We start from the raw sequence: 27,109 nt of genomic DNA, 5'->3' as shown, positions 1-27,109 counted from the left end.
CAGAATCTAAGAGTAGTTGAAGTTTCAAGGAGCAAAGCCAGGGTCTGTAGCTGGAGTCAGAGTCCCAGTACCAAAGTGAGGGTTCAAAGCCAGTGTCAGAGTCCTAGTGTTAAAGCCAGGGGTTGGAATCCGAGTTGCTGTTCAAAGGCAGAAGCTGAGTTCCAAGTCCAAGCAGAGGTCAGGAGTGACCAAGAGGCAGGTCTGTTGCTATAGCTTGCAGGGGAGCCTGCTTCACTGCACGGACACTTCCTGGGCTTAAATAGGGCACCTTGGCAAGGGAAGCTGGCAGTCCGGCCTTCTGAGGTGGTAGATCCTGTAGTTTTTAATCTCCACAGGGTCTGCATGGTAATGCATGTGGCCCTACCATGGCTGCTAGGTAGTAGTGTGGATGGTGGTGCCCCTTCCACACCTGCAGAACCTCACAAGTTCCATAGAATACCAGGGTTGGAAGGAACCTCAGGAGGTATCTAGTCCAACCCCCTGCTCAAAGCAGGACCAATCCCCAAACAGATTTTTGCCCTAGATCCCTAAATGGCCCCCTCGAGGATTGAACTCACAACCTTGGGTTTAGCAGGACAATGCTCAAACCACTGAACTATCCCTCCCCTGTGGGCTTGGGGGAGATCTTGCCCATTGTTTAAGGAGCTGTTGTCACTTATTGTGCGCCTTTGGTCTCCAAGACCACAAGGGGTATTTGGACTGCATGTCAGGAGCACACTCTTTGTTGTATAACAGTGACTTCAGCTAAAACTGTATTGTGTAACCTGACCTCATTACATGACTCCTCCCGCATTAGACTGTAGCACAACTGTGAAGAAATATTATTGGTATTTTTCCTTAAGCATATATATGGCCAAGGCCTGGGGCCCTTACTGTGTTCACTCCGTCGATATTCAGCCCATGATTTGACACCTGTCACATGCACAGCTTTGGATCAGCATTTGGCTTCCTGCTGGGTGATGTATTTTCTCCCCTCTAGGCTTGCGTATGCTCATGACAGATATTCAGACCCATGGTGCCTCCACTACCATGAGTGCCTTTGACAAGACCTGCCTCAAGCTACCCCAGTTCGTACAGCTCATGGAGACCTTTGTTGGTGACGACAGCTCTCTGCCAACTGTGAAGAAACTTGTTGCATTTGTGAAAGAAGGATATGAACAGACTGAAGAGGAAAAAATCAAACAGTTGGAAAAAGTAAATGCTGACAGGCTTTGCTGATGTTCTGTGTAAACAAACAAATGGCTAGAGGGGCTGAGCTAATCACCCACGCCCTTGCCTTCCTACGTTGAGGGTTTTTGTCCCTCTATTTTCACATGGGCTTTCCCCACATTAGCCCTGAGAAAAATGCTGGGCTAATTCTGCCACAGGTTGGCTGCCTGTAACACAGCCTGACTCTGTAAGGCACCAGGTGTGCAGCCAGCTGTAAAATCGCTTAAGATGTTCAGTTTTGTTGTCTCACCTCTAGAGAGTAACCCATGCAAGCAAGAAACCTGCAGTTTTAAACTACTGCATTTGCCGGTGTTCGTATGTGTGCGTGTGTGGGAGGGTGTGTATAGTGAGCATGTGCACTGGTGTGCTTGTTACACCCACTGAGAGTTCAGTAACCTTGTCATCTATTGATATATTAACTCACACATAAGCCCACTCTGCCCAATATCTTTGCAAAGTGCTGATACGTTTCTCATCATGTCTACCTCTTTAGCTGCAGTTTCCTCAGACTTCTTTCTCATTTCCCTCTGTGCTGCTGACCTAATTTGGGTGAGATATTGGATCTGACGGCTCTGCCATCCTCATGCTGAACACAACATTCTTTGCCATTCAATGAATTCCATTTCCAGCCGTTTAGCATCTGGTGCTGCGCAAAAACTGGTTCTAAGCAGCAAGTAGCACACGCAGCCCCATGAGGCCCTGCACAGTGAAAGGCGCTACTGGAATCAACGGTTTGCAAACTCAAACAGCAAGAGCAAACACTGCAAAATACTGTGGTGTCATTTACAAAGAGCCACTCAGCTGTGGCTGGAAAGACATATCTGGGGCGTGAAACTGCCACCTGCCTGGGTCGATCTTACGTTGACTCCTAGTATGTACATTGGGAGTCAAACCCTTTGAGAAGCTAAAGTTCATAGGGGACCAGACAGCAAGTGAAAATCGGGACATGGGATGGGGGATAATAGGTGCCTATATAAGACAAAGCCCCAAATATTGGGACTGTCCCTATAAAATTGGGACATCTGGTCACCCTAAGCTCATTCTGCCTGCTAAAACTGAGCTGCCACTTCTGTATGTTTTCCAATCTCTTCCTGATTTTGTGACTGCCGTCTAGTGCAGATCTTAATGGTATTTTTACAGTGACTGCCTTGATGACAGGCTCTTTGTGACCATCATGAATGGACAAATGTCCAAATGATGAACCAGCCATTGCAATTCCCCTATGGGTGGGTGTTGGCACTGAGCATTGTCAAAAGCCAGCTTTTCCCTACAGCTTTCATAGAATATCAGGGTTGGAAGGGACCTCAGGAGGTATCTAGTCCAACCCCCTGCTCAAAGCAGGGCCAATCCCCAGACAGATTTTTATGTCAGTTCCCTAAATGGTCCCCTCAGGGACTGAACTGGCAATGCTGGGTTTAGCAGGCCAATGCTCAAACCACTGGGCTATCCCTCCCCCCATAATTTCCTGTCTCTGTTGCTTCTTCCCTGTCCTAGGTTCACCGTGAGGCTCTCTTGGCCCGAAGAAAACTGCTCCTGGAGGCACTCTTCGAGCAGTGGGACAACGAATGCTCTGGGTACCTTGACCTGAAAGAAGTGGATGCTGTTCTAGGCACATTTAAGGAAGGAATGGAAAAAGAGGCTCTGAAAAAGGGTAAGAAAACAGCACTGTCCACTACTGGTTTGGAGGTGTACAGTGAGAGGAAAGGGCTATGTAACATGCTGTCACTAGCTGTTCAAAGATGGTGCTAATGAAGCCACGGCAAGGACTGTGTATTACCTATTTTTGCACATGCCATCGTACACAGAAGGAACTGTAGATTAAGCGGAAATGGAGGTTTGTGGCTATAGATGGGCAGCAAGTGTCCTTTCTTTTCAATCATCCATGGCCTGAGAGTTTGGGCTCCTTTTGTGCTGGTGTCAAAGTGGCAGCTTTCTGCTTTCACAGTGTAAGGAAATACCCTTTTTCTGCATCTGTTGTAATGAGCAGTAAGTAACCATGATTTGGATGTGAAAACTGTAGCCATAGAGAAGTCCTGTGGGTGAGCATTTGACATTCTTGGTCCGACTTGCCTTCTGTTGTGCACAGCTGTACTGAATGGGTGTTCCTCAGCCAGCCTCTGGAATGGTACTGTCAGTGCTTCCTGCAGATCTCAAATGACCTTTCAGAATCCACACAGGGAGTTCAGCTCTCGTGATAGAAATAGAGATTTGGAGTTGTGGTTTGTGTGGGGCTTTTAGCAGCCAAAGTCAGCTCATTTCTCTGGCTAACTTAACAAAGTTGGTCCCCTGGAAAACAGGCTGGATCAGACAAATGTGCAGCAGGCCCTCAGAATCCATCTGGCAGCTACCAAGCCATAGTGCTACCAAGCATCATATTAAGGGGGGCGCGTTGTTGGAACTTTTTGGATACCCCATAGACTAGTGTGCCACCATGGACAGCCACCCTTCCCAATGCTTCTTCCTGAAATGCTGCACGTTACATTTGTTCAGGCTACTTATTGCTGACAAGAATTATTAAATATGGCGTATTTTGGCAACCTTCCCAAATCCCCTCATCCCACACCTCATGTTAGACTAGCTGTGGGAAGCATTGTCATGCCTCAGTCAATTACATCCCTGTCCTGGGGCCATATAACAAAGAGTTGGCAGAGTGCCATCTCTGTGGTCCTAAGGACATATGTTGTAGGTCAGCGTATTGCAGTCAGTTTAACACTGCCATGGGGAAGTGGCCCTGCCCTGGAGCACTCACTCCATCCGAGCAGTCTCTTACCTGCTGGGATATAAACTATTGCTGTTTATAACCCAGTGGTGCCCAAACTCTGGTAGGGCGCTGTACAGAAATACAGGGAGATGCAGTCCCTGCTTTGAGGAGCTTACGCTCTAAATTACAAATAAACAGGATGGAAGGAAAAGGGACTCAACATCTAAGCAATATAAAACTATCCCCAGCTGCCTCTGGCTGATCTTTCATAGATATCATGGTACAAGAGGGCAGTGGCCTTGCAGACCAGCTGCAGATCTGAGTTGCATTCAGCACGGAGGAAAGCCCAGGGGCTGAGGGTATGTCTACACTGCAGTCTGAGGTGTGATTGCAGCACGGATGGACATACCTGTGCTAGCTTTACCCATGCAAGCATGGCTAAAAATAGCAGCATAGATGCAGCAGCAGGACTTCAGCATGGGCTAACAATGTGAATACATAACCAGGGTCCCCAATGTGCTTGTACAGATGGTTCTGAAGTCCATGCATCTCATCTACACTGCTATTTTCAACCATGCTAGCATGGGTATGTCTAACTGTGTATCTTTCACACCTTGGACTGCAGTGTCGACATACCCTGAGACGTCTGTCTTTAGAGAGTCAATTCTCATCTTGATAGAGAAGTGTATCTCATCTTAACAATGTCATGGGCCTTAGAAATCCTAGCGTCATCATGTGGGGGGAGGGCAGCAGCACTGATGTGGTCTTTAGGATTCACGGGAACAGGCTGATTTAACTTACTGTACCCGTGTCTTATGGTTAGTTGAATTGTATCCCTGCTAACAAGGGTCCAGTTGTTCAGGGTCATGCAATTCCAACCAAAGCCATCGGTTCTACAGCAGATTCACTCTTTCAGAAGCTGAACCAGTTTTTTCTCTGCAAATGAGAAACTCTCCACCACTGGTACCGTCCCTGCCTTGCCAGTTAGTCTGTATTCTGGCATTATACCTCCACTGCCTCCTGCTGACTGCACAACAGCCAAAAGAATATGTCAGCCAGATTCTAGTGAGTTCCCAAACAACCGTCAGAGTGGCTGAAGGAATAGTATAGCTTGGTGTAAGTTCTCCTGCATGGACCCAGTGTGACACACCTCCTGTGTGTACATACGCAAGAGCAGGGGTTAGTGTGGTGCATGGCTCAGGGGATTGGTTTTCTGTTTGCCTAGACTGAGGAGACTGTGATGTTAGTGCAGGCAGGCCTGAGCCATAAAAAGCACCATTGGAAAAGATGCTGCCAGTAGCTCTAGTTACAGGTGAATGAACCAGGCCTGGGGGTACTACAGTACCTTTGTGTCACACGTCTGTGCAGGAGACCTTAGGATGCCCTCTCCCAAGCCACATGGTGACCACTTGCACATACAACTGGTTGAAACATTTTTAGTCTAATAATTTTTTGATGAAAAATGGCTTTTTCTGAGACACTATTTTGACAGAAATTATTTGGAGGGTTTTCACAAAAAAACCCAAATCAAACATTGTTTGGCTTGTTGGGTATTTCTTTATGCTTTATGCTCCTTTCCCCTTAAAAAAAAAAAGCCGGGGAGGAAGGAAGAAAGGGAGCAAAAGGGGGGAAGTATCCCAAACCCAAACATTATTCATTTTGTCACAAAACCTAAATGGTCCGTGAAAAGAATTGTGCACATTTTTGAAGCTCCAATAAGTCACTGGCAAACATTTCTAAACGGTCCAGAGCCATGTAGGGCTTACCTGTGCTTCCGCTGAAATCAGTGATAAAATTCTCATTGACTTCCAAGGGAGCAGACTCTTAGCTCCCATAAACATCAGGGTCTTAGGCTCTTGGATGCTTTGAGAGGCAATCAGAGTGGCTTCCTTCCTGCTCTGGCATATAATTTGTCAGAGCATTTTCCATTATGCCGTTCTTTACAAACCATTACGTGTATTGATCATGAAATACTACTCTCCTAGCAGCAAACTTCACACTTGCACATATACTTCATTGATTATCAATTAACTGAGGCACTGAAGCCTATTGACAAACAGCTCTCTCTCTCTCTCTCTCTACTTGTTGGGGGACTGCAAAATTTCAGATCAGGGTGCAGGACAGATGATCAGAATAAGAGTATTTGCACTTGTAGTGGGAGAAGCAGATGAATTCTGTGTATCAAAAAGAAGAAATCCTAGCCTGCAAATTCAAATGACTGTACAAGAGCACCCTCTTGTGTGCAAATATAGCATTATGGGAGGTAACTGGAGTGCATAAGGAACTATTTAGTTAATGAGGAAGGCTGGGTAGTTTAGAAGAACCCCTGCATAGATAAATCCAGGACTTAGCTGAATACAAAACAATAGGAGAGGTTCACATTTTCAGAATTGGCCCAGTATTAATCCTAGCTCTGTGGTGTAGGGTTTACAGCCTGTTCCTCTCTAGGTCTCTGCACGTGTCTGTAGAACCACAGAAATCAGCAGAGACGGTGCTAGCCCATTGGGAGCCCTAAGCAGGAATATTTTGGGGGCTCCCACACAACACATATTATAAAAGCAAATAAGGGACCCCTTGAGTTGCTAGGTCCTGGGTCCAGTGCAGGATTGTTCCCTACAGCACATTTTCTAGTGCTCTGTCCAGTCTGCCTTTAAATATTCCAACTAAAAGCTCTTCAGCTACTTCCTTGGAAGACTATTCCAGTCTGACAGACATCTTTGTTATGGAGTCCGATGGCACCTTAAAGACTAACCAATTTATTTGGGCATAAGCTTTCGTGGGTAAAAAAAACTCACTTCTTCAGATGCATGCACTCCATGCATCTGAAGAAGTGAGGTTTTTTACCCACGAAAGCTTATGCCCAAATAAATCTTAGTCTTTAAGGTGCCACTAGACTCCTTGTTGTTTCTGTGGATACAGACTAACATGGCTACCCCCGATCTTTGTTATGCTTTGTTTCATGATAGTCAGCCTGATTTTTCCTGTGATTAATTTAATCCCATTATTGTTTTACTCTCTTGTGTTCTCTTACACTTCCTCTCCTTCCCCCACATATTTCCAGACTGTTACCCTCTTCCCCTTTAGTCATCTCTTAGCCAAACTATGCATGTTTAGCTCTTTGAATTTTTCCTTTAGATGTCACTCCCACCCCAATCATTTTGGTGCTCTTCTATCAACTCCTTCCAGTTTGTATCCTTCTGGTAATGAAGTGCCCAGAATTCAGTGCAGTACTCCAGGGAGAGTTGTACCAGAGCCAGAGAGGGAGAGTAATTTACTGTCCACACTCATTGCCAGATCTCTTTAAGCCATTGCTGCTTTACATGTATCTCCCTCCTGTTGCATATTTATCTTCTGGATTGTTTCCCCCTCTGATGTACTGGCATTTATTTTCCAAGTTGAGTCTAACTTTGTTATTTTCCTATTGTTTCTAATCTGCCTAGGTCCTTTCGTATTACTTCTCTGTCCTCATTAGTGTGTTTGCTGCACCTTCCAGTTTAGTCTCCTCTGTGAATGTCATTAATGTGCTGTACATTATTTAGATTGAAAGCTCTTGGGGGCAGGTCCATTTGTTTGTTTGTACAGCGTCTAGCACATGATTGGGTTCCTGTGTGCTACCACAGTGTTCATCATCAATCATCATAATCATCAAGTTCACCTCCCTGCAGCTTGATGCATTGTCATTTATCATTACCCTTTGCTACTGCCAACAGACAGTTTTCTCTCCTGTGACAATGTTCATAGGTAAGCCAATTTGAATGAACTCTGGGAATAGGATTTCATGAGACATAGTATCAGATGCTTGACTTGATTCCAGTTATATCACATCTACTCTGTTCTCTGCTGCAACGCTGGCTAGGCACTCCAGAGGTTAGTTTTGAAGGAGACTTCTTCAGTGTCCCATGTATGTCAACCCTCGTAGGGTCGCTCATGTAGGGATAGACAGGCCCATTGCAATCCAGCATGAGTAAGGGGCATGCATAGCTACACCACCCCAGGAGAGTCTCAGTTTGGACCATGCGTCCCCCTTTCTCTGGGTGGGAAGTAAGCTGTGTCAGTCCTTGTACTAGTGCAGCTTTGTCAGTTCGGCAGCACTGGCTGGTGCATTTTGAAATGGGGATGTGGCAAGATTCCACCCATTCCTTCCCTGTCTGCTTACCCTCTGCTCACATGTGCAGGATGGGAAATACCAGCCTGGCAAAGAGGGGTGATGCATGTAGCCCCTTTACTACCCTGGGAGGAAATGTTCAGCAGGTCATGATTGAGCCCTTAGTAATTTTTTAAACGAATAAATCACTGTAGATCAACTCAACCCTGAAACCTGAAAGAAAGGGGGAGAACAGAAGTACAGACAATATGATCTTCAGAGAAGAGCCATGTAAAACAGTGCTTTTCTTCCTGTTTTCTCTGTCTGCATCTCCTGGTGAAATTCAAATATTCCAGAGCATCATCCAGTCATCTATGTACTATAAATGGAGCTTTAATTTTGTTTCATCCTCAATATAAGATTTAACACAATACAAATGTTATTTCAGTAATTAAACCCAGACAACCAAAGCAGAGTTAGTAAGATTATAGCTGCTTTGGAAGGTCTTAAAAACCCCACAATGGATCCAAGTGCTTTATGTAATGGAAATCCTTGGGGACAAGGTTGAACTGTGAGGTCATCAGTAGGCTTTCGCCTTCAAGGTGTTAATGGGAGGGGCCAGTAGTTCTTCATGCATCTGGAGCATGCAGCACTAACAGGGATGTCTGTATGCGCCTGGCTGCAGCAGGTCATCCAAAGTCCCTGCAGTTTGGCTATGTGGTTGAGGTGAATGTGATTCTGGGATAACCAGGAGCAACCTCCAGATTTTCCCCTGACATGTATAGCTTGGCTGCCTTGTAGAGCTGTGCATGGGGGAGATTTAGGAGGGCTGTCCAGGTGATTTTCTCAGTGTCTGAGACCACTGAGAGAGAGGAGGAGAGAGTGCATCCTGCCTTTATGGCTGCCATGGCACTTACATTTTGATTTTGGGAAGGAGGAAATGAGTAGAAAGAGAGACTCTTTCAAATGATGGGCAGGGAACACCTCTGGCGGGACAGACATGGCATTGCTGTACGGAGAGAGAGCAAAACAGACAGCCACAAACAGGTGTGCCTGTGTCCTTATTTCTGTCTCATCCCTTAGCAAAGAAGCACCTTTGCTGCTCCCACCCACACCCCAGTGGTGTGATGAAGTTGTCTCCAAAGGAATTTCAAACCTATCTGGAATTGGTTGTTTCTGAGCTCACCGGTAATGAAGATGAAGTTCTCGATACCATGGTGGAGTTTCTGACCATGAGCGTGGCGCGAACCCACATGGAACGCCTGCGAGGTTCTGCCAGGAGGAAGTGGCTGCACAATATCCAGCATGCAGCTGAGACCAGTGGGGCAAGCATGGAGCCAGTGTACAAGGCAGTCTTTAAGGCACTTTACCAGGTATGCATCGCTACCAGCTGCGTGAGTGACGCAGACTGTCTAGTGTGGATTATGGCTGACACTGTCTTCAACTAAAGGGCTACATTCACCACCAGTCCAGGTGGGTGTAACTTGGTGTGGGAAGCTTACACATCACCTACCCTCAGTATGCCTATTTGAAGACAGCGTAATCACTTGCTGTTCAGGAGACTCACATTAAATAGCTGAGGCGCTTGTAGGTCAGGGATGAGATGCAGAAGCTCTTGCCAGGTGCTATACCTATCAGGTGCCATCAGTGTCTCACGTTCATGATCACCTAATCACCTCAAGTTTTGGAAAGTTTAATAAAATAAAATCCAGAAATGCATGTTCCTGGTTTTATGGTTTCTGAAAATAAATACGCATCATTCAGTTTGTGATGCATATGGAGAATTTGTAATGTGAATGGCTTCACATTTGCTTCCAGGTGCAATTTAAGGTGCTAATATTGATCTTTAAAGGCCTATCTGATGACCCCTAGCTACATAATGGACCCTCTTCTCTCCCTACGCAGTGTGGTGGCAGCTGATGCACTCTTGCTAGCTGTTCCTAGATTTAACTTCTCAAGGCTAGAGCCGGGATATCCTTGTGGGAAGGCTCTTGACTCTGGCATTTGCATGGCTTTTTGGTCCAAGACAGTCTGCCCCGGAGACAAAGTTCATTGGGCTTTTTGCTTAGGCATAGGTCATTAGGGGCAGATTGTATTTTTAGAAAAAAGTGGTCTGTGCTTAAGAGAAGCAGGAAACAAATCCATCCTCCCTGCCAGTCAGAATGCAGCTTTTGAGTTGATGATATAGTGACCTGGCCCAGAACCCATTAGACAAGTGACAGCATGGACGTCATTAATCATCTGGTGTAAGAGAAATAAAGTCCCTGGCCTAGAATAACATCCCATGATGAATGAGATAAGCTGTAAGCACCTGAAATAAGTGTAATGGCCAGTATCTAATGCACAGATGTAACGTGAAACATTTGGTTGCTAGGATGCAGAAGTCCACGGGAATAACAAGAAGATCAGTGCGTATATTGCCCTTTTGGAACAGAACCAGCTTTCGCCAGAGCGGGGAGAGGTTCTCTTGCGGTATGTGGCTTGCACCTCAGATGATGCCCCATACATCCTAAACCAGGCACTTTACAACGACATGAAAGGAGTAAGGTAAGGAAACCTGCACAGAGCTATTACCTTTTCTTAAGTCACTTGAATCATGGAATTTAGAGAGTACAATGACTATGGGGTGCATTAGAAATGCAGACTAGACTGATAGATACTATAGAAAAGACCATCCCTCAGGGGCCAACACAGGATTATCCCTTATAAATCTGATTGTACTTAATACACATGGTTCTCAACCAGAGGTCCAGGGCCCCCTGGGGAGCTGCGAGCAGGTTTCAGAGGGCCACCAAGCATGGCCGGCATTAAACTCACTAGGCCCCAGGGCAGAAAGCCAAAGCCCCGCTGTACAGGACTGCAGCTCTGGGCCCCAAGCCACCCCACCTGGGGCTGAAGCCAAAGTTTTGTGGTGCCTCCTGTGGTGTGTGGCCCCAGGCAATTGTGCTGCTTGCTACCCCCTAATGCCGGCCCTGGCTTTTATATGCAGAAAAACAGTTGTTGTGGCACAGCTGGGCCAAGGAGTTTTTATAGCATGATGGGTGGGCCTCAGCAAGAAAAAAGGCTGAGAACCCCTGCTTCATACAACTGAGTTTTAAATGTCCTAATGGATCAGGAGCCCACTCCTTTCCTTGGGGAGACTGTTCCACAGTCTAAAGAAGTCTCATCCTTAAAGAAGATATTGTATTATATTCAGCCTACAATTTCCTTTTTTTAAACTTCTTCCATTACTGCTACTTATACACCCTTTCTATCACTACAAAGCACTTTCCACTCCCTTACACCCTTTAAGCTCTAGGAAACAATCATCATGCCCCCTTATCACTTATGTAAGTTCTGCATATTTGTCCCTTTATCTCCTTCCTTATACATCATCCCCTCTAGACCATCACTATTACTCCCCTCTGAATCGCCCCCCTTAATTTGTCTCTATTTAGTTACATTCTTTAGCTGATATTTTACAGAACTTTGAAGATGAAAAGTGCCAGGTAAGTGCTAAGTATTATTGTCATTATCTTTCTGGGATGCAAGAGGTAGATCCAGTATTCTACGTGTTGTTTCATCAGTGCCTGACAGAGCAGGACCATCACCTTCCTACTCCAATCCATGATGCCTTAGCATAAAGAGTCCAAAGCTGCACTTTGTGTTTGTTTGTCTTCTTGGTGCTATATGGCACTGCACCCTCCTGTCCTGTGTAATTTGCTATCCACTATTTCCTGTAGGTGTTTTCAGGGCATTGCTGCTTTCAAGTTTCTCTCTCCCCATTGAACACCTGTGTTTGGATTACTTTACCCGCAGATGTATTTGGAAATCCTCTGAGCTTTTCTAAAGACTTTCTCTGCCTACTTACCTTTCTCCTACAAACCTCCTCTTGCCCTCCCCATGGTATTCCTGTCCCTCAGCTTTGCAGCAGCAGAAGAGGGGAAGCCAGTCCATGTTCCAAGAGTTCAGTTCCATGGAAATATCCACTTCTGGAACTATGACCGGGCAGAACGGGAGAGGAGAGGCTCATTCCTGGTGCTGCCACTGCAGGATTCCCGATGGAGGACCTTTGGGATTCTAGGACTTGACACCCTGCGGGACCAGTGTGAGCAAACCATCTTTCTGACCCACGAGATCGGTTTCTATCAGGTGGGCACAATGAGAAAAGCAGGTTCATTAGATGCTTCAAACAAGCAGTTTGGGACTTCATGTGCCTCGCTGTGAATGGGCAGCAGCTGTACAGTTAGAAAATGCACTGTAAATCCATTTTGCTCTCTGGGATGAAGATGGTACAAACAGACCAGTATTATCCCTGTATCCATTATTTAGGAGGCTTCGCCTCTAAATGTGAATGGTGAACTACAAACAGATTTGTACTAAGCTAATAGTTATTAGCACTTATTTACTGAACATAGTGGTTGCGTGTTTTGAACATAAGAATGGGTCGGACCAATGGTCCATCTAGCCCAGTATCCTGTCCAACAGCAGCCAGTGTCAGAGGGAATGAACAGAACAGGGCAATTTATCAAGTGATCCATCCACTGTTGTCCAGTCCCAGCTTCTGGCAGTCAGAGGTTTAAGGACACCCAGGGCATGGGGTTGCATCCCTGACCATCTTGGTTAACAGCCATTGATGGACTTCTCCTTCATGAACTAAGGCTATGGCTACACTTGCACTTCAAAGCGCTGCCGCGGCAGTGCTCTGAAGCGCTAAGTGTAGTCAAAGCGCCAGCGCTGGGAGAAAGCTCTCCCAGCGCTGTCCGTACTCCACCTCCCTGTGGGGAATAACGGACAGCGCTGGGAGCCGCGCTCCCAGCGCTGGGGTTTTGACCACACTGGCGCTTTGCAGCGCCGCAATTTGCAGCGCTGGAGAGGGTGTGTTTTCACACCCTGCTGCAGCGCTGCAAATTTGCAAGTGTAGCCATGGCCTTAGCTACTTACTTGTGTCATGAAGCTGTTCACGTTATACTTTCTGGACTAATTGCAAACCACTGCACTTCAGGTTCCTTTACCGGTGTTTCCAAATATCCAGATGTTTCAGGCTGGATCAGGGAAAAAATCTTCTTCTCTACAGTCCCTGAAAACTTTTGGTATCATTTCTTCACGTGTTTCTACTTTGCTGGTTGATAATGATTCAAATTAGTGGAAGTCAAGCTGGAGATAGCATCAGCAGCCAGGTACTACAGCAAAGAGTGCAATAGAAATAGAATCTGGAAAATCTCAGTGGATGTTAAGATACAATGGAAAGAAAGGGAACTTTACAGAGATACACAGTCAACCAAAAATGATAGTTGGTACACAGGCTAGCCCCTATGCATGTGTCACTTATTCCTTAGTTTTCTCTATTTGATATTCCATCCCCACCCCTTTTATTTACCTGGCCAGAATGCTACTAAATAACTGCTGTTGGAACCAGCCTCATTGTAGTTACCCCTATTGATAAGGAGAGAGCACAATATGCCAGCACTGGGAGGGAAGTCCTACCTTCTCAGAGATCACTGGACCTCCAATTATTCAGCACTCCGGTACTGGCCTGGGCCCCTGAACCCTGGGGTCTCATTTGACAATGGTGTGACGAAGTGGGACTGTTCTTAAATGTTTCCTCTGAATACTGTGTGGGTGCCTCAGTTTCTGGCTGACACTCTGTCTCCTGGCAACTAATGGCCCGGACCCTTCCCCCCTGCAAGGGGATGCTAAAGGTGGGGGAGAACAAAGAGATCAGGTGACCTTCTGGCCCGGGAAAGAGACAAAGGCCAGAAAGGAGGAGCTGGAGGGGGTTTCAGTCTGGAGCTGGCTGGGGACAGGAAGTGAGGGCAGATGGGGTTGTCTGGCTCGCTGGGCCCCAGAATGGACCCGGCTGAGGAGTCCCGTTCTGTGTACCTACAAGCTCTGTTTTAGACCGTGTTCCTGTCATCTAATAAACCGCGGTTTTACTGGCTGGCTAAGAGTCAAGTCTGACTGTGAAGTGAGGGTGCATGCAGGACCCTCTGGCTTCCCCGGGACCCCGCCAGGGCGGACTCGCTGTGGGAAGCGCACGGAGGGGCAGAGGATGCTGAATGCTCCAAGGTCAGACCCTGGAAGGTGAAGCCGTGGGAGCTTCTTGCCCTGAAGACAGTCTGCTCCAAGGGAGAGGAGGCTCCCCAAAGTCCTGACTGGCTTTGTGGGGAGCAGTTCCAGAGCATCGCCCGGGGACTCCGTGACAAATGGCATTCACAGGATAGCTTTGTATTCTTAGAGATTCTCTCCTTTAAAAGCAATGTTGATAAGCAAAAAAAAAAAAAAAAAAGTAAAATGTTAGTCTAATTTGCTTAATGAAAACATCCCCAACTTTATCTCCAAGTCATTTAGAGGGTTCTGTTTCCATAGGGGGTTTCCCACGTATTCAGTGAAGCCTACCACCACGTCCGCACACTGGAAAACATATTGCAGGTTGCATTCACTGCTGTGGGCTGGCTCTGCACCAGGGCACCCACCATCCGCAACATCACTACGTACCTGGTGGAGCCTGGCAAAGATAAGGTATGCCTAGTCCTTTCACGTTAGTCTCAGACCACTGCACAGAAGAGACCTCTTGCTATAATAGTGATGGATTGGGCTAGTGCAGTTTGGCAGGGATCAACCATTGTTAGCTCAGTTTGGCTCCCAACCAAGATTAATCCTGCCAAAGATTCTAGTACCTGATACAATATTCTGTGGGGGGAAAGGGAAGGAAGGTTCCTTCTCTAGGGGATACCACTTTTCATTCTTGCTGTCCCTTACGGTGATCTTCCTTCAACCAAGAAAGGCTGGTTGGGATTCCCTTCAGTTCCTGCATTAAAATCATCAGCAGCACCCTCAGTAAGCATCTCCTATGAGCTAAAGGTACTGGACCTTTAGTACTCCTGGCTCCTACCAGCCAATAGAGCAAGACACCAGCATGCAAATCGGCCTGTGGAAGTATAGAACAAAACCCACATGGTCACCATGCTAGCCCACACAGCAGCTGTCTGCCAAATCAGTCCTAAAAGGGAACTGCTCTACTGTGGAGGAAAAATCCCACTCAAGATTATGGTATGGAAAAGGAAAATGGTTAATGTTCTGGCTCTTCATCCTGAAACATCAGCAGGCAAAATGTAAATACAAATCCGGAGGCAGACTGCTCGCAATTAGCTAGCATGTGAGGGCAGCCCACTCGCCTGCGGTTCATATTCCAATTATGCAGCAGGCACTGAGACACTGGGATGCTTGTCAGCTTACTTCAAACTGAATTAGGTAGATAAAAAGCAAGAGGATGAAATGTTTGGGACTGAGCTTGTGTTATGGTCGCTGCTGCAGCCACACAGCTCAGCTGCATCTCTGTGATAAACAGGTTTCCCACTGGCAACTTATTTTTCACTCCAGGCTTTACATTTTCATCTGGTTGTCTGCCCATTTGTCATATTATTTGCTTCCTAAAGACAGCTGCATGTTTTTCATCTGGCAAGACACACCGACATGAGCGCTGGGTCTGTGGAAGCTATTGTACCGTGGGAACTGAAGTGAAAATGAACTGTCCATAGGTAGCCCCCTCACTAGGCTGAGGCTCATCCACCTGTTGGCATCCTTCAGGACTGGAGCATGGGGATAAGTTTAATGAGGCCAGTTGAAGGAAGATGTTGTACATACCTGTGGTGCACTGTGAGTGCTAGAATCTAGGGCTGTGGGGACAAAACACACCTAGTTAGAAACTGGCCTTAAATCATCCCACTAAGGGTGAATGTGAGTGAGAGCTCTCCCCTAAGAAGCAAGCAGTGGTTCTCTCTCTAAGCTTCAAAGTGGATGTTCATTTCCTGAATGCAACAAAAACACCCTTTCCTCTTTTCAAGACAGGCGACTACGTTTTGCGCAAGATGATGACTACAGATCACTCTGGGCATATGGAAATCCCCTCCCCTCCCACTGTTCTCCATAGAAGAGAAAATATCTTCAGGTGGGTTTGAGACTCTCCCGCCATCTGTCATCCATGCCTATGCTGTAACACATGCAAAGCGCACTCAGCAGAGGTGAACTAAGAAAAGCTCAATGGCTAGACTTGCTGCTGCATTCTTGTCTTGGCTACTGTCACCTGCAGGAGGCTGGCTGCTGGATAGAAGATTAGGCTGATAGGTTAAGTCCAGTTGTAATGTCCGGCCCACCGCTGGCAGAATATGCATACACTTTGTATACAGTCTGTGGGAGTGGTGTCTATCTCTCTACCACATGCTCTCTCCCATGGTATGCGGTTGTGTGTGGTAATAAACTATCCAGGGCTAGGAATCTTTTCTTTGGGCTAGATCCTGTAAACATTCAACACCAAGCATAATGCTTACTCACATGAGTAGTTCCATATACTTCAAGAAAGCACTGTGTCTGGTAGTGACTGTTTTCAGGGCAAGGCCCCCATGTCTTGAGCATTCTGTTCTTTAAATGAATGTGTTTTTTTTTTCCTGGTTCTGTTATCCTCATTTCCTCTGAAACATCCTATTATGTAGTTATTGCCTTCAACTGCCAAGGTCCTCACAGGCTTAGCTATTAAATACATCTTCCCTTGCTGCTGAACTTAGTCAAGAAGTTACTTGCTGTTCCAGCAGATGTTTTTACTTTTTGTGAAACTCCACAGAGCAAATGTCAACATCAATATGAACTGGACACTGTGTTTGCAGCAATAACATAACACTAACTTAAGTGTTTATTAAACCCTTACAATTCTCAATGCTAGACTAGGATGAGCAGGGTCATGCTCCGAAGTGCTATTTCTCTCCTTCCAATATGGCTAGAATGTCGTCTGAATCTGCCTGCATGTAGGCAGCTGTTTCAGTAATATAAAAATTCCTTCCCAACAGCAAGGTATGTATGGTCCTTCACTGCAAATGCTACAGTAGTTGCCAAAAAGGCTGGGGTTGTAACATTCATGATCTTGTCCTCACTTTGCTGTCATTTCAGAGATTACCTCTTCAAGTGCACAGACAGTTCCGAGGTCATTAGCACCTTTGCCTATAGAGAGCCTCACATTGTAGTTCCACTCCGTGAGCCAACAGGACGGGCCTTTGGGATGTTTGATCTCAGCCCTGCACATTACCAGGGGTTACCACCTCATGAGCATAAAGACCTGCAGATAATGCTGAAGATGGCCCAGGCAGCCTGCTCTGAGATACTGAAGGAGTCTTCAGGGGAAACAGACCCAATCTATGTCCTAGGTACTGGGGATGCAGGGCCAGTATGGTTTCTTTGGCTGATATTAGGAATCTCAGTAAAATTACAAGCAAGACAGCATGCGGACAAGTACAAAAGTACAAATAAAAATGTACTTCAGTCATTTAAACCAAGTTTAAGTGAACCGCAAATCTCAGCAGACTCTGGGGAAAACAGCAAGGGAGGAAGACTGTTTCAGAGGCTCCGGCCCAGCTCCTCACAGATATTTATTCCAATTGAGTTAGGTGGATCTAACTACCTTTGAGGATCTGAGCCTGTGTGTTCTTCAGGGTTGCTTGGAATGGAATCCAGATCATGAGCTTTGCCTTCCTTCCCCTGATCCATATACATTTTGAAAACACTGATAGACTCCCTGGGCTGTTCGTAAACAGACCATTTGTGAATACTATCTGTATTAGAACGGGAAGGGAAAGTTAATCATAAGGAGGGCAGACCCCTGCATTCAAAACCTTACATCTTCAGTAGCAGGTGTTTCTGAGTCTCTCTTTGAAAGGTTGGCTTGTGATTCCAGTTGCAGAGCACGTTGTAGATTTGAGGCGCGCACAGATTCTCTTCCATCGGCTCATGCTGCAGGACTTGCGTGAGTGTATCCAGAAACTCGATCCTGAGTCCTTTGCCGACATGAAGAGCTACGCAGAGCCACCAGCCATGGTGCATAACATACTAAAGGCTGTGCTGGTTCTTATCTACCCAGAGTGGGTAGGTTCAGAGAAGATTGAGAACTGGAGTCATTGTGTACTGGTGAGAAATCGAGTTCTTGAGCCACTCTCTGTCTAGGCAAACAACCCAAAAAGACACAATGGGACTTGCCAAGGGTAATACGAGAAAGAAATATGCTCCTGGAGATATGTGCAGTGAGGAGGCAGTGGGCCTAAGGGGTTAACGGGCCAGATTTCATTAAGAGTGGAGAATGGAAAAATGAACAGAGTCCCTTCTGGCCTTAAACTTTATGAATCTATAAGATACATCTATGCCTAAGTAATAGATAAATAAGGAGAAAATATCCATTTCCTAACAAGTTCCATGAACTAACTGCAACATTAATTTACCATTAGTATCTTTAAAATGTAATATGGAATGTGATTTGCTATAAAACTTCAACAGATTCTACAAAAGAAATCTGATTTCAGTGTGCCTTCTGCCCTCCTATCTACTCCCTGTCACAGCCCTCTTCTCCTCCTGGCTCTTTCTCATCCCTCTGTTTCATTCCAGTTCCTTGTCATAACCAACTGGCAATTCAGATTTGTTTGTTTGTTTGTTTCAATATTAATAAAGTTCCCTAGTAAACATAATTCAAGAAGGTGAATTACAAGCCTGGACAGCAGAACTGGGAATGATGATTTCTGTTTCTACAGGGTTTTAGAGAGGTGTTATATATAGCAAAGGTGTCTCTGTAAAATACAAATCTAATGTATATCTCTCTGTATAAATAGACACAGAGAATACAGTTGAATAAACAGATGTAGCATTAAAGTCAATTTACTATTATATTGGAAGGAAATTTTATCATATTAAGAACCATTCTAAGACTTACAGGTCCCCTCATCCCTTTGCTCCTCCTACGCTCACTCTCCTGCCCTCCCACTCTTCAATTTTTCAGTCTTCCCAGTCTCCTGCCATCATACCTCCACTCCCTTCTGCCTCTCCATCCCCATCAGTGTTCCCAAAACGTCCCACCAGTTTGGCTTGGCTACCTTTAGTAACTTTGTAACCTTTTACTGTTTTTCCTGACCACCCTGTGATTCTATTCTCTGCATTGCAGAAGCTTGATGATGATTTGATTCAGAAGATTTGCTGCTTTGACCCAACTGCCACATATGTGCAGGTTCAGACGGGGCTGCTGGCTAACTGTATCAAAGGTATATATCAAAAACTAATTCTGGGGTCACATGCTGCAGCTAAGTATTGTCTCAATGAACTCTCCGCTGAATTTTTGGTGCCCCAACTAATTAAACTACAGACAAAGCATTCGAAACATCTGTAGAATCTTTTTTGATCAATAAGAAAGACAGCCCTGCTAAGTATGATATCAAAACTCACAGCTTTAAGAGATGGCAGCCGATCTGCTTTGAAATGGGTTCCATCACCACATATTGGACAACAAAAGTTACTTTGATGAGTAAACACTTTTTCTATACATTTCAAGCTGCTCTGACTTGTACCAGGGAACTGACCCAGGTCAGAACAGCCCCAGGATTGGGGGAGCACAAAATGGCTAATCAGCATCTTTGTAAACAACTGCCCATAGACACACCAAGTGCTTCTTGGTTGCAAGTAAGGATCTGGGCCTCAGTCCGTTTTTCTCTCTCCCTCCTCATGAGCTTTCCAAGGTGGTAGGAAATGGAAGAGGCTGTTATAATTCTGAACATCTATAACAGAAACACGCAGGTTTCCTATTGACTTGTGTTTAGATTTTTACAACAGCATATTTTTATATTAACCCACCCCCCCATACTCTTTCATTTGTTTAAAGAACAAACTGTCCTTTGTTGTGCTGATGCTAGATGGAGGGTCTGTTAAAATCAGATGAGCAGTTGGCACTCACTAATTAAACTTGGTTTATTTATTGATACTACTTTGACATGTACCTTTTTATAGATATAGCTGAGGCATGAAGAGTAAACATTTAACCAGGCCTGGCTCCTTCCCTTCTGATATTAAACTAATTTATTGGCGCAACAAGAGCAGCCCCACGTAGCTCCTCTTTCCCCACAATTCTAGCCCTGGGTGTAGATGGAGAGAATGTAGATCTGCATTTGTAAAAGACAAGTTGCTGCTATTCTACAAAGGAACAGTTACCTGGCATGTAACCTATTCTGGAACTCAAACCAATTAGGATTTAGGAACTGAGAAGACAATTCAGTGGTCTAATGGCAAATACCACTGATGGTCATATGTATCAATTTAAAAATGTATTACAACATTCACACAGATACACGTTCCTGTGTTTTCCTCACATGCTCCACACACCTGTACTGTAATATAATATGAAGCACTTAACCAGGGCTACCCAGAAGATTCAGGGGGCCTGGGGCAAAGCAATTTTGGGGGCCCCTTCCATAAAAAAAAGTTGCAATACTATAGAATACTATATTCTTGTGGGGGCCCCTGTGGGGCCCGGGGCAAATTGCCCCACTTGCACCCCCCCCCCGGGCAGCCCTGCACTTAACTGCCTACACCATGTACCAGTAAATCAACAGAGAGCAGCAAAATACAACTTCTCAGTGGTATACAAATCAGAATTATTCCAGGTCCCTTTAATGCTGTGTACCTACTAGTGACCTTTAATTGGTACATATCAAAATAGCTGAAAAGAGCAACTAAACTTCAACCTCAGAATCTGAACATGGAAAAAGCACTTTGCTTTTCTCACCTTTACTAGCATTTGAATGTACAATGTCTAGTATTAAAGTCTAGCACAGCACCTAGCACAAATCCTATCACAATACAAGTAAACAGTAAAAGATGGAATTGATTTATACATAATTGATTTATTAAGTTGAAACCACCCATTACAACAAACCAGATTACAGAATAACAGCTGTCATGTTTAATTACATTTTTTATTAAAGCAGAATCTATAAAACATACAACTAGTCCATAAAAAATAAAATCAGGCTGCCATGGAAGAGACTTTCTGAAAGCATCTAACTGATTTCTTTATGGATTCATACAGACATTCTAGAGGAACTGCCATACCCTTATTTAAAATCAGTCCAACCAGTTAATCTGTTTTAGAGCAGGATGAACTAAAACAAGTCAGGAAAAAATTAGACCAATGTCTGCATTCTAAAGCAACTTGATGAACAGCAAGGGCACATCTGATCTCCCTCACAGCTTATGTCAGAGTAGTCATCATTTTTTGTCAAGGTCCAAATTTCTTGATCAAGGTATAGGCAAAGGCCAGACTCCAGAGAAAATAACAACAACGTGATAATAATAAGTAAATAAAAAGATTTTGGGGTCTGTTCAAAAGCATCTGGCGGTCCGGATTTGGTCTGCGATCCACCTATTGACTACCCCTGACTTACATGCAGCAGAGATTTGTATAACTCGCCAAAGTGACCACGAACAGAAATAAAAGCACAGGACTATAGGACATAGAACAGGAAGGGACCTCTGGGGTCATCAAGTCCAGTCCCCTGCTATCTCAGGCAATATAATTAGGAAGAATTATGGCATTGGGTTGAAAGAGTGTATGCATACTAACAATTCCACAAGAACTAAATAGCACTGGGAAGGAAAGGATCTTGCCCAGCTTATCCCGGCTTGAATCACTAAGGATGTAGCAGACAGGCTTAAACGGCAGCAAACATGTCTGAGGACAAAACTGTGCTAGAAAGACTAACTAGGCTATAGCATGGCTTGGGTAGCATGGTTCTCAGAAAAAAAATAAACACTGCTCAGAGAAACCAGGCTAGAACCTTGTTGGCTACCACCACATCTAAACATGATGGTAGCTTTTATAGCTCATTTATGATCTTAGTGAGAGTTGAGCCAGAGAGAATAAGTCACCTTCCTACAACTCCTCTAAGAACAACTATCAAAGGAATTTAATATATAATATCAAATATTTGTATTTACCCTTCAACAGGTCTTTCTACCTGCCTCTGCCATGCCTATGTCATTACCTTGTCTTTGGGTCAACACACAGTTGGATGCGCGCACAACACACAAGTGTATTCGTTTCTTTGGTTCAACCATGCACATGTTAAAAGGACCTTTTAAAACTCAATGGGCCAAGTTCAGCCCCGGTGAAACTCGGTTCATTTGCCCTACTGAACCCAGACCTGAATTTTCCAGCATATGTACAGGGCTGATTCATTCCAACCATCCAAACTGAAAGATATGCAAACACATCTAACAGCACAAGTATGAACTTTGCTATCTAATAGTCAAACAAGGTGGGTGAGGTATCTTTTATTGGACCAACATCTGTTGGTGAGAGAGACAAAGAAGAGCTCTTTGTGGCTCAAAAGCTTGTCTCTTTCACCAGCAGAAGTTGGTCCAATAAAAGATATTCCCTCATCCCCTTGTCTCGCTAATATCCTGGGATGGACAAGGCTACAACTACGCTGCACAGAATAGTCAGACAATAAAGCCGAGAGTTTGTTTGCTCCCAGCAGGTGTCAGCATTCTAACATACCTATCATGAATGCTGCTTGTCTCATTTTAAAAAATCTATAGCATTTGTAAAGCAAATTCAATGGCTTGAAAAGGCAAATTACTACTTTATAAACAGCCATGGAATATTAGTATGTTTCTATTGCAGAAAAGCTATGTTGGGCAATCAATAGCAGTGGATGATGGTTACTAATTCTCATCCAGCTAGAAAGTATAGTTGTAGTTCAAGTCTTAAAGTAGGAACTTCCTACTGCAGTTTGACTCTTGGGATGCTCACTTCGGATTTCTTCAGTAAGGGCTAGTCTACACTTACCAGCCGGGTCGACGCGGTGAGTTCGACTTCTCGGAGTTCGAACTATCGCGTCTAATCTGGACGCGATAGTTCGAACTCCGGAAGCGCCGGGGTCGACTTCGGTACTCCACCACTGCAAAAGGCGGTGGCGGAGTCGACCTTGGAGCTGCGGACTTCGATTCCGCGGCGTCTGGACAGGTGAGTAGTTTGAACTAGGGTACTTCGAATTCAGCTACGCTATTCACGTAGCTGAACTTGCGTACCCTAGTTCGACCCCCGCTCTTAGTGTAGACCTGCCCTAAGTGAGAAGCTCTAGGTCATGATTCTGCATCAGAATCTGCTAGTATGGAGCCCCTGAGCTTGTGCAATATTCCACTAGCTTTTTGACTCCACATGGGTACAGGGATCTATGCTAGTGGGTCATGCTAGAGCACTGGCCCTAATTTTGAAATGGACTTCTGTGTTATGGGTTTGTTTGTTTTAGGTGTACCTAGAGAAGAGGTGTGGAAGCATAACTCAGTTCCAGCTGAATACCTGTACAACTGGGCACTTACCTGTCTAACGCTAATAGAGCTTACAAAGGAACTACAGCATATGCAAGATTCGCCTTTAGCATCTCTGACTCCAAGACCCAGCCTGACTGCATATAAGTCAACAGAAGTTTTGCTGTCCTCTAACCCTAGTGATTCTATTATTTAATGTTACTTTGAAATGTTTGGCTTTACATTTGCTATTTGTAGCTAATAAACATAAATTGCTTAACAGGTGTAGAAAAGCATTAGGAATATCTAAGTAATTTATTTAGAAATGTTAAAAGGAACAATTCTGATAGCATAGGTGGGTCATTCTAAACTCAAGAGAATACTCTCTGGTTTTCATTTAATTCTGACGAGAAGAGGATTAAACAGGAGGAAAAATATAACTTGTATGTCTACCACATTACATGATTCATAAATAAGAGAAAAAACCCTTATGAATTGTGTATTTAGCAAAGATTCATTTTCCTAAAATGACATTTTCAAACTCACTTTAAGCCTAGAAAGGATTGTTGAAGAGCATACTTTCAGCTACTCCCAATGGGCAGTACATTTATTCAGGAAAATCCCTCTAGTTTTAATGTGATCGGAGTTTTCTTATTGGGTTAAAGCTTGTTTACAGCAAACTTTACTGGTCTGTTGCAAGATTCCATCTTTGCAATAAAGTATCTTTTGGCAGAAATCAGTTTTTGAATAAAATGTTGGGAAATTAAACTTCTTTTTCTTTTAGTTGACAAAGTGTGATGTCTACCAAATACTTTCTAATTTGAGATTGCAGGTTGTTTTTAACCTCCCCATATAAAATGATGGTGATTATCTGATAGCTGCTTCTAACTGGCAAGTGGGTTTCATATTTTTGTTGGAGGAAAGGCTTTTCAGGTCACTTGCAGTGATATTTCTAGGAACAATGTCTTTGCAGATATTATACTGATAGCCACAAGCACTTGTCCCTTCAGAAGATGCTCACAAACAATCCATTGTGAATACAAATTATTTACTAAGCTTTATGAATGGAACAAAAAAGATAGGATGCTTATATATTACATGGTTTGCTTCAGTGAGTCAGGTAACACACCAGGGCTTTGTCTAGGTCAGTGTCTCCACCTGTTCAGGTGACTGAACCAAACTAAGATCTCAGCTACACTTGCCTGTGCTGCTGTCACCCATCTGAACCTTGCACTGCATTGGAACTGGATCACAATTTGGAGGAGCCAAAGGTCCATTGCAGGTTAGCGTGTGCACAGCTGAGTGTGAGGCAGGCAGCAGCCAAAGGAGCTTCATTACGGTAGAGCTGATCAGACTCAGAAAAGCAGAGTCCCAGTACTTGTATGTACCCCCGCTGTGCTAGGCTAAACAGCGCTTGGAGAAAGCCTCCTAGCGTGATTCTTACATTGCCAAAGGGTCAGCTCTCCTCCAAAAGGAAACCATCTGTGGCCGGACTCTGGAGGCAGCCACATCTCACCGCATTTTGTGGCCCTGTTCAGGCTGTTTCCAGGCCCGGTTCTGGGCTCCTAACGCCAAGTCCCGATTCGCCACTGCTCTGGCCGCTGGTGCAGACAGTCACGCCTGGGGAGCGGGCAGGTAAAACGCCACCGAACGCGAACTCCCCTCCTCTGACATGGCTGGCGGCGTCCGAGACCCCGGAGACGGGCCCTAGGGAGGATAAAATGCCCCCGCCCCGTGAGCCGCTAGTCTGAGCTTGGCCGCCTCACACCTCGCCCGCGGGAGACTCCCCCCTACACGCGCTTCGCACCTGACTGCCAGGCTGCTCGCGCCCCGCCCCGCCCCGCGAGGCCTCGCGTGAGGAGAAACCGGCGCCCGCCTGCCAGTGCCGCGCGGGAGGCGGCGGTGCCCGGATGCAGCAGCGCAGCGCGCCCGACCCCAAGATGGCGGCGCCGAGCAAGCAGTGAGCGGGGTTTGGGCGCGTGACGGCCCATGGGAGACTCTGGGGACGGGGAGGGGAGAAGCGCCTGGGGGTGACGGTGTGGGGGAGGGCAGAGTTGGGGGGCGAAAGAAGCGCACGGGGGAGGGCAGTGAGAGGGAGAGGCCCGTGGGGGTATGGGAGGCTATGGGGCTGAGGGATGGTGTCATGGGGGAGGACAGTGAGAGGGAGAGGCCCGTGGGGGCATGGGAGGCTATGGGGCTGAGGGGTGGTGTCATGGGGGAGGGCAGTGAGGGAGAGAGGCCCGTGGGGGCATGGGAGGTTATGGGGCTGGGGGTAATGCCATGGGGAGGGTGTGGGAGTGGCCCTTGGGGGCTTGGGAGGTTATGGGGCTGCGGGGTGATGCCATGGGGGAGGGAAAGGCCTATGGGGTCATGGGAGGTTATGGGGCTGGGGGTGATGCCATGGGGAGGGTGGGGGAGAAGCCCATGGGGGCATGGGAGGCTATGGGGCTGGGGGGGTGGTAGTGGGGGGGAGGTTGGGGGAGAGGCCTATGAGGACATAGGGAATGGGGTTGAGATGAGGGGATGTGAGGGCCAATTGGGGGGGATGTGGTATTGGGGGAATGACAGTGAGGGGGAGTGGCCTTGGGCTATAGAATCCTGTGTGGTAGGCTGAGAGGATAGGGCCCCAGGGGGACATAGAGGGGGTCACCAGGGCCTGGGATTGGTGAGGAGTCTGGGGTCCTGTTGGGGAAGGAGATAGGGTGATGCTGTTGGGGGCACGGGGTGGGATGGTGAGGGTGAATGAGGATGTGGGGCAGCTCTTAAAAACATCACCTTCGGGCAATAGGGTTACTCATGTGGGCCCCTACAAAACAGTGTGGAGGATTGTGGCATGCTCGGAAACAATCTGCACCTGGGACTGTGTGATAAACAGAAGACTTACAAATTGCTTTAAAAACTTTACAATTTTGTTGTAGCCAATTTCTGTCCACATGTCAGTGACCCCCAAGTGGGATGATTAAACTCAAAGGAGGTTTAATGCTTAGTTTCCCTTTCCCCATCCAGATGTTCAATTATTTTCTGTCTTTCCCTTAGCTTGGGCAACAGAATTGGAAATCAACAAAATCACTTTGTTTTGTTTTATTCAATTTGGGCTCTAGGGTCTCAGGGCAACTTTGGAGAAGGCAAACATTGCAAGGGAATGTTTTTGTTTTTAAAAACAACTGTTTAGCCTGGAAGCTTCTTGCACCAAATTAATAGAAATATACCATTGGGTAAAAGTTTGTTTTTCCCAAATCTAATTTGGTCAAACAGCCTGTCTACCTACCTACTTCTATTGCACTCGTCACCTTAAGCTATGTCTACATTACCGTGGTAAGTTGACCTACGCTGCTCAACTCCAGCTACGTTATTCAAGTAGCTGGAGTTGACATACCTTAGGTCGCGTTACCGTGGGGGGTTGATGGGAGAAAAATCTCCCCTCAACTTACTTTACTCTTCCTGTTTTTGAGCGGGGGTTTGTGGGGGAGGCCGAGAAGAGTACAGTACAGGGGTTGACTGGAGAGCGATCTGCAGTCGATTTGGCAGGTCTTTACTAGACCCACTAAATTGACTGCCGGTGGATCGATCTCAGAGCGTAGATCCTGACTGTAGTGTAGACCTGCCCGTAGTGTCAGAGCACCTTCCATAGTGCCTTAAGTGGCATGACTAACATCTGTCACATGCAGTTCCTACTCTCTTATTCTGCTGGGGGATGGGAATTGTGTGTACAATGGAGTGTTTTGTATTGGTAGGTTTTTATTTTGTTTAATGTACCTGTTTTGTGTGTACAGGAGGGCCAGTCAAAGAGGTGTGCCTTAATTTGGAATGGAAGGTGGTGAGGTTTGGGATTGTCCTTTGTTCCTGTGGGAGTTTGTTCCACAGTCCAGGACCAGCCCCCTGAGAAAGCTCTGTTTCTTACACCATAGAGTTCATTTGTGCAGGGGAGCGGGGTTATCAACTGCAGACTTCACTCTGGATCTTTAGGTCCTGGTGTACTTCTGCAGTACAAGTAATAAATAATAATAGGTGATCTTTCAGATGGC

At 45.7% G+C, this 27,109-nt stretch overlaps 2 protein-coding genes across 12 annotated transcripts in view; both read left to right on the top strand.

The window, feature by feature from the left end:
* The window catches only part of EFCAB5 (EF-hand calcium binding domain 5), a 63,347-nt gene extending 39,762 nt beyond the window's left edge, over nt 1–23,585 (top strand). Inside the window, exons 11-21 of one of the 11 annotated variants that reach the window (XM_039507678.1) lie at nt 980–1,194; nt 2,704–2,860; nt 9,078–9,367; nt 10,369–10,541; nt 11,897–12,125; nt 14,343–14,495; nt 15,821–15,924; nt 16,917–17,170; nt 17,698–17,927; nt 18,949–19,045; nt 23,087–23,585. In XM_039507678.1, coding sequence (XP_039363612.1) covers nt 980–1,194; nt 2,704–2,860; nt 9,078–9,367; nt 10,369–10,541; nt 11,897–12,125; nt 14,343–14,495; nt 15,821–15,924; nt 16,917–17,170; nt 17,698–17,927; nt 18,949–19,045; nt 23,087–23,301 — 2,117 coding nt within the window. In that variant the 3' untranslated portion in view covers nt 23,302–23,585. Of the gene's footprint in view, nt 1–979; nt 1,195–2,703; nt 2,861–9,077; nt 9,368–10,368; nt 10,542–11,896; nt 12,126–14,342; nt 14,496–15,820; nt 15,925–16,916; nt 17,171–17,697; nt 17,948–18,948; nt 19,046–23,086 lie in introns of those variants that run through there. The other 10 variants (XM_039507677.1, XM_039507676.1, XM_039507680.1 and 7 more) reach the window with 10 other exon arrangements.
* A 1,273-nt stretch (nt 23,586–24,858) lies between these two features.
* NSRP1 (nuclear speckle splicing regulatory protein 1) overlaps nt 24,859–27,109 on the top strand; it is a 36,398-nt gene continuing 34,147 nt past the window's right edge. Inside the window, exon 1 of the mRNA XM_039507692.1 lies at nt 24,859–25,044. Within this exon, the coding sequence (XP_039363626.1) occupies nt 24,995–25,044 (50 nt within the window). The 5' untranslated portion in view covers nt 24,859–24,994. The remainder of the gene's footprint in view (nt 25,045–27,109) is intronic.

Source organism: Mauremys reevesii, linkage group 20, assembly GCF_016161935.1.
Source record: "Mauremys reevesii isolate NIE-2019 linkage group 20, ASM1616193v1, whole genome shotgun sequence".
Classification (NCBI taxonomy): Eukaryota; Metazoa; Chordata; order Testudines; family Geoemydidae; genus Mauremys; species Mauremys reevesii.
The sequence above is the reverse complement of the archived record's forward strand: the minus strand, read 5'-3'. Positions and strand labels throughout refer to the sequence as shown.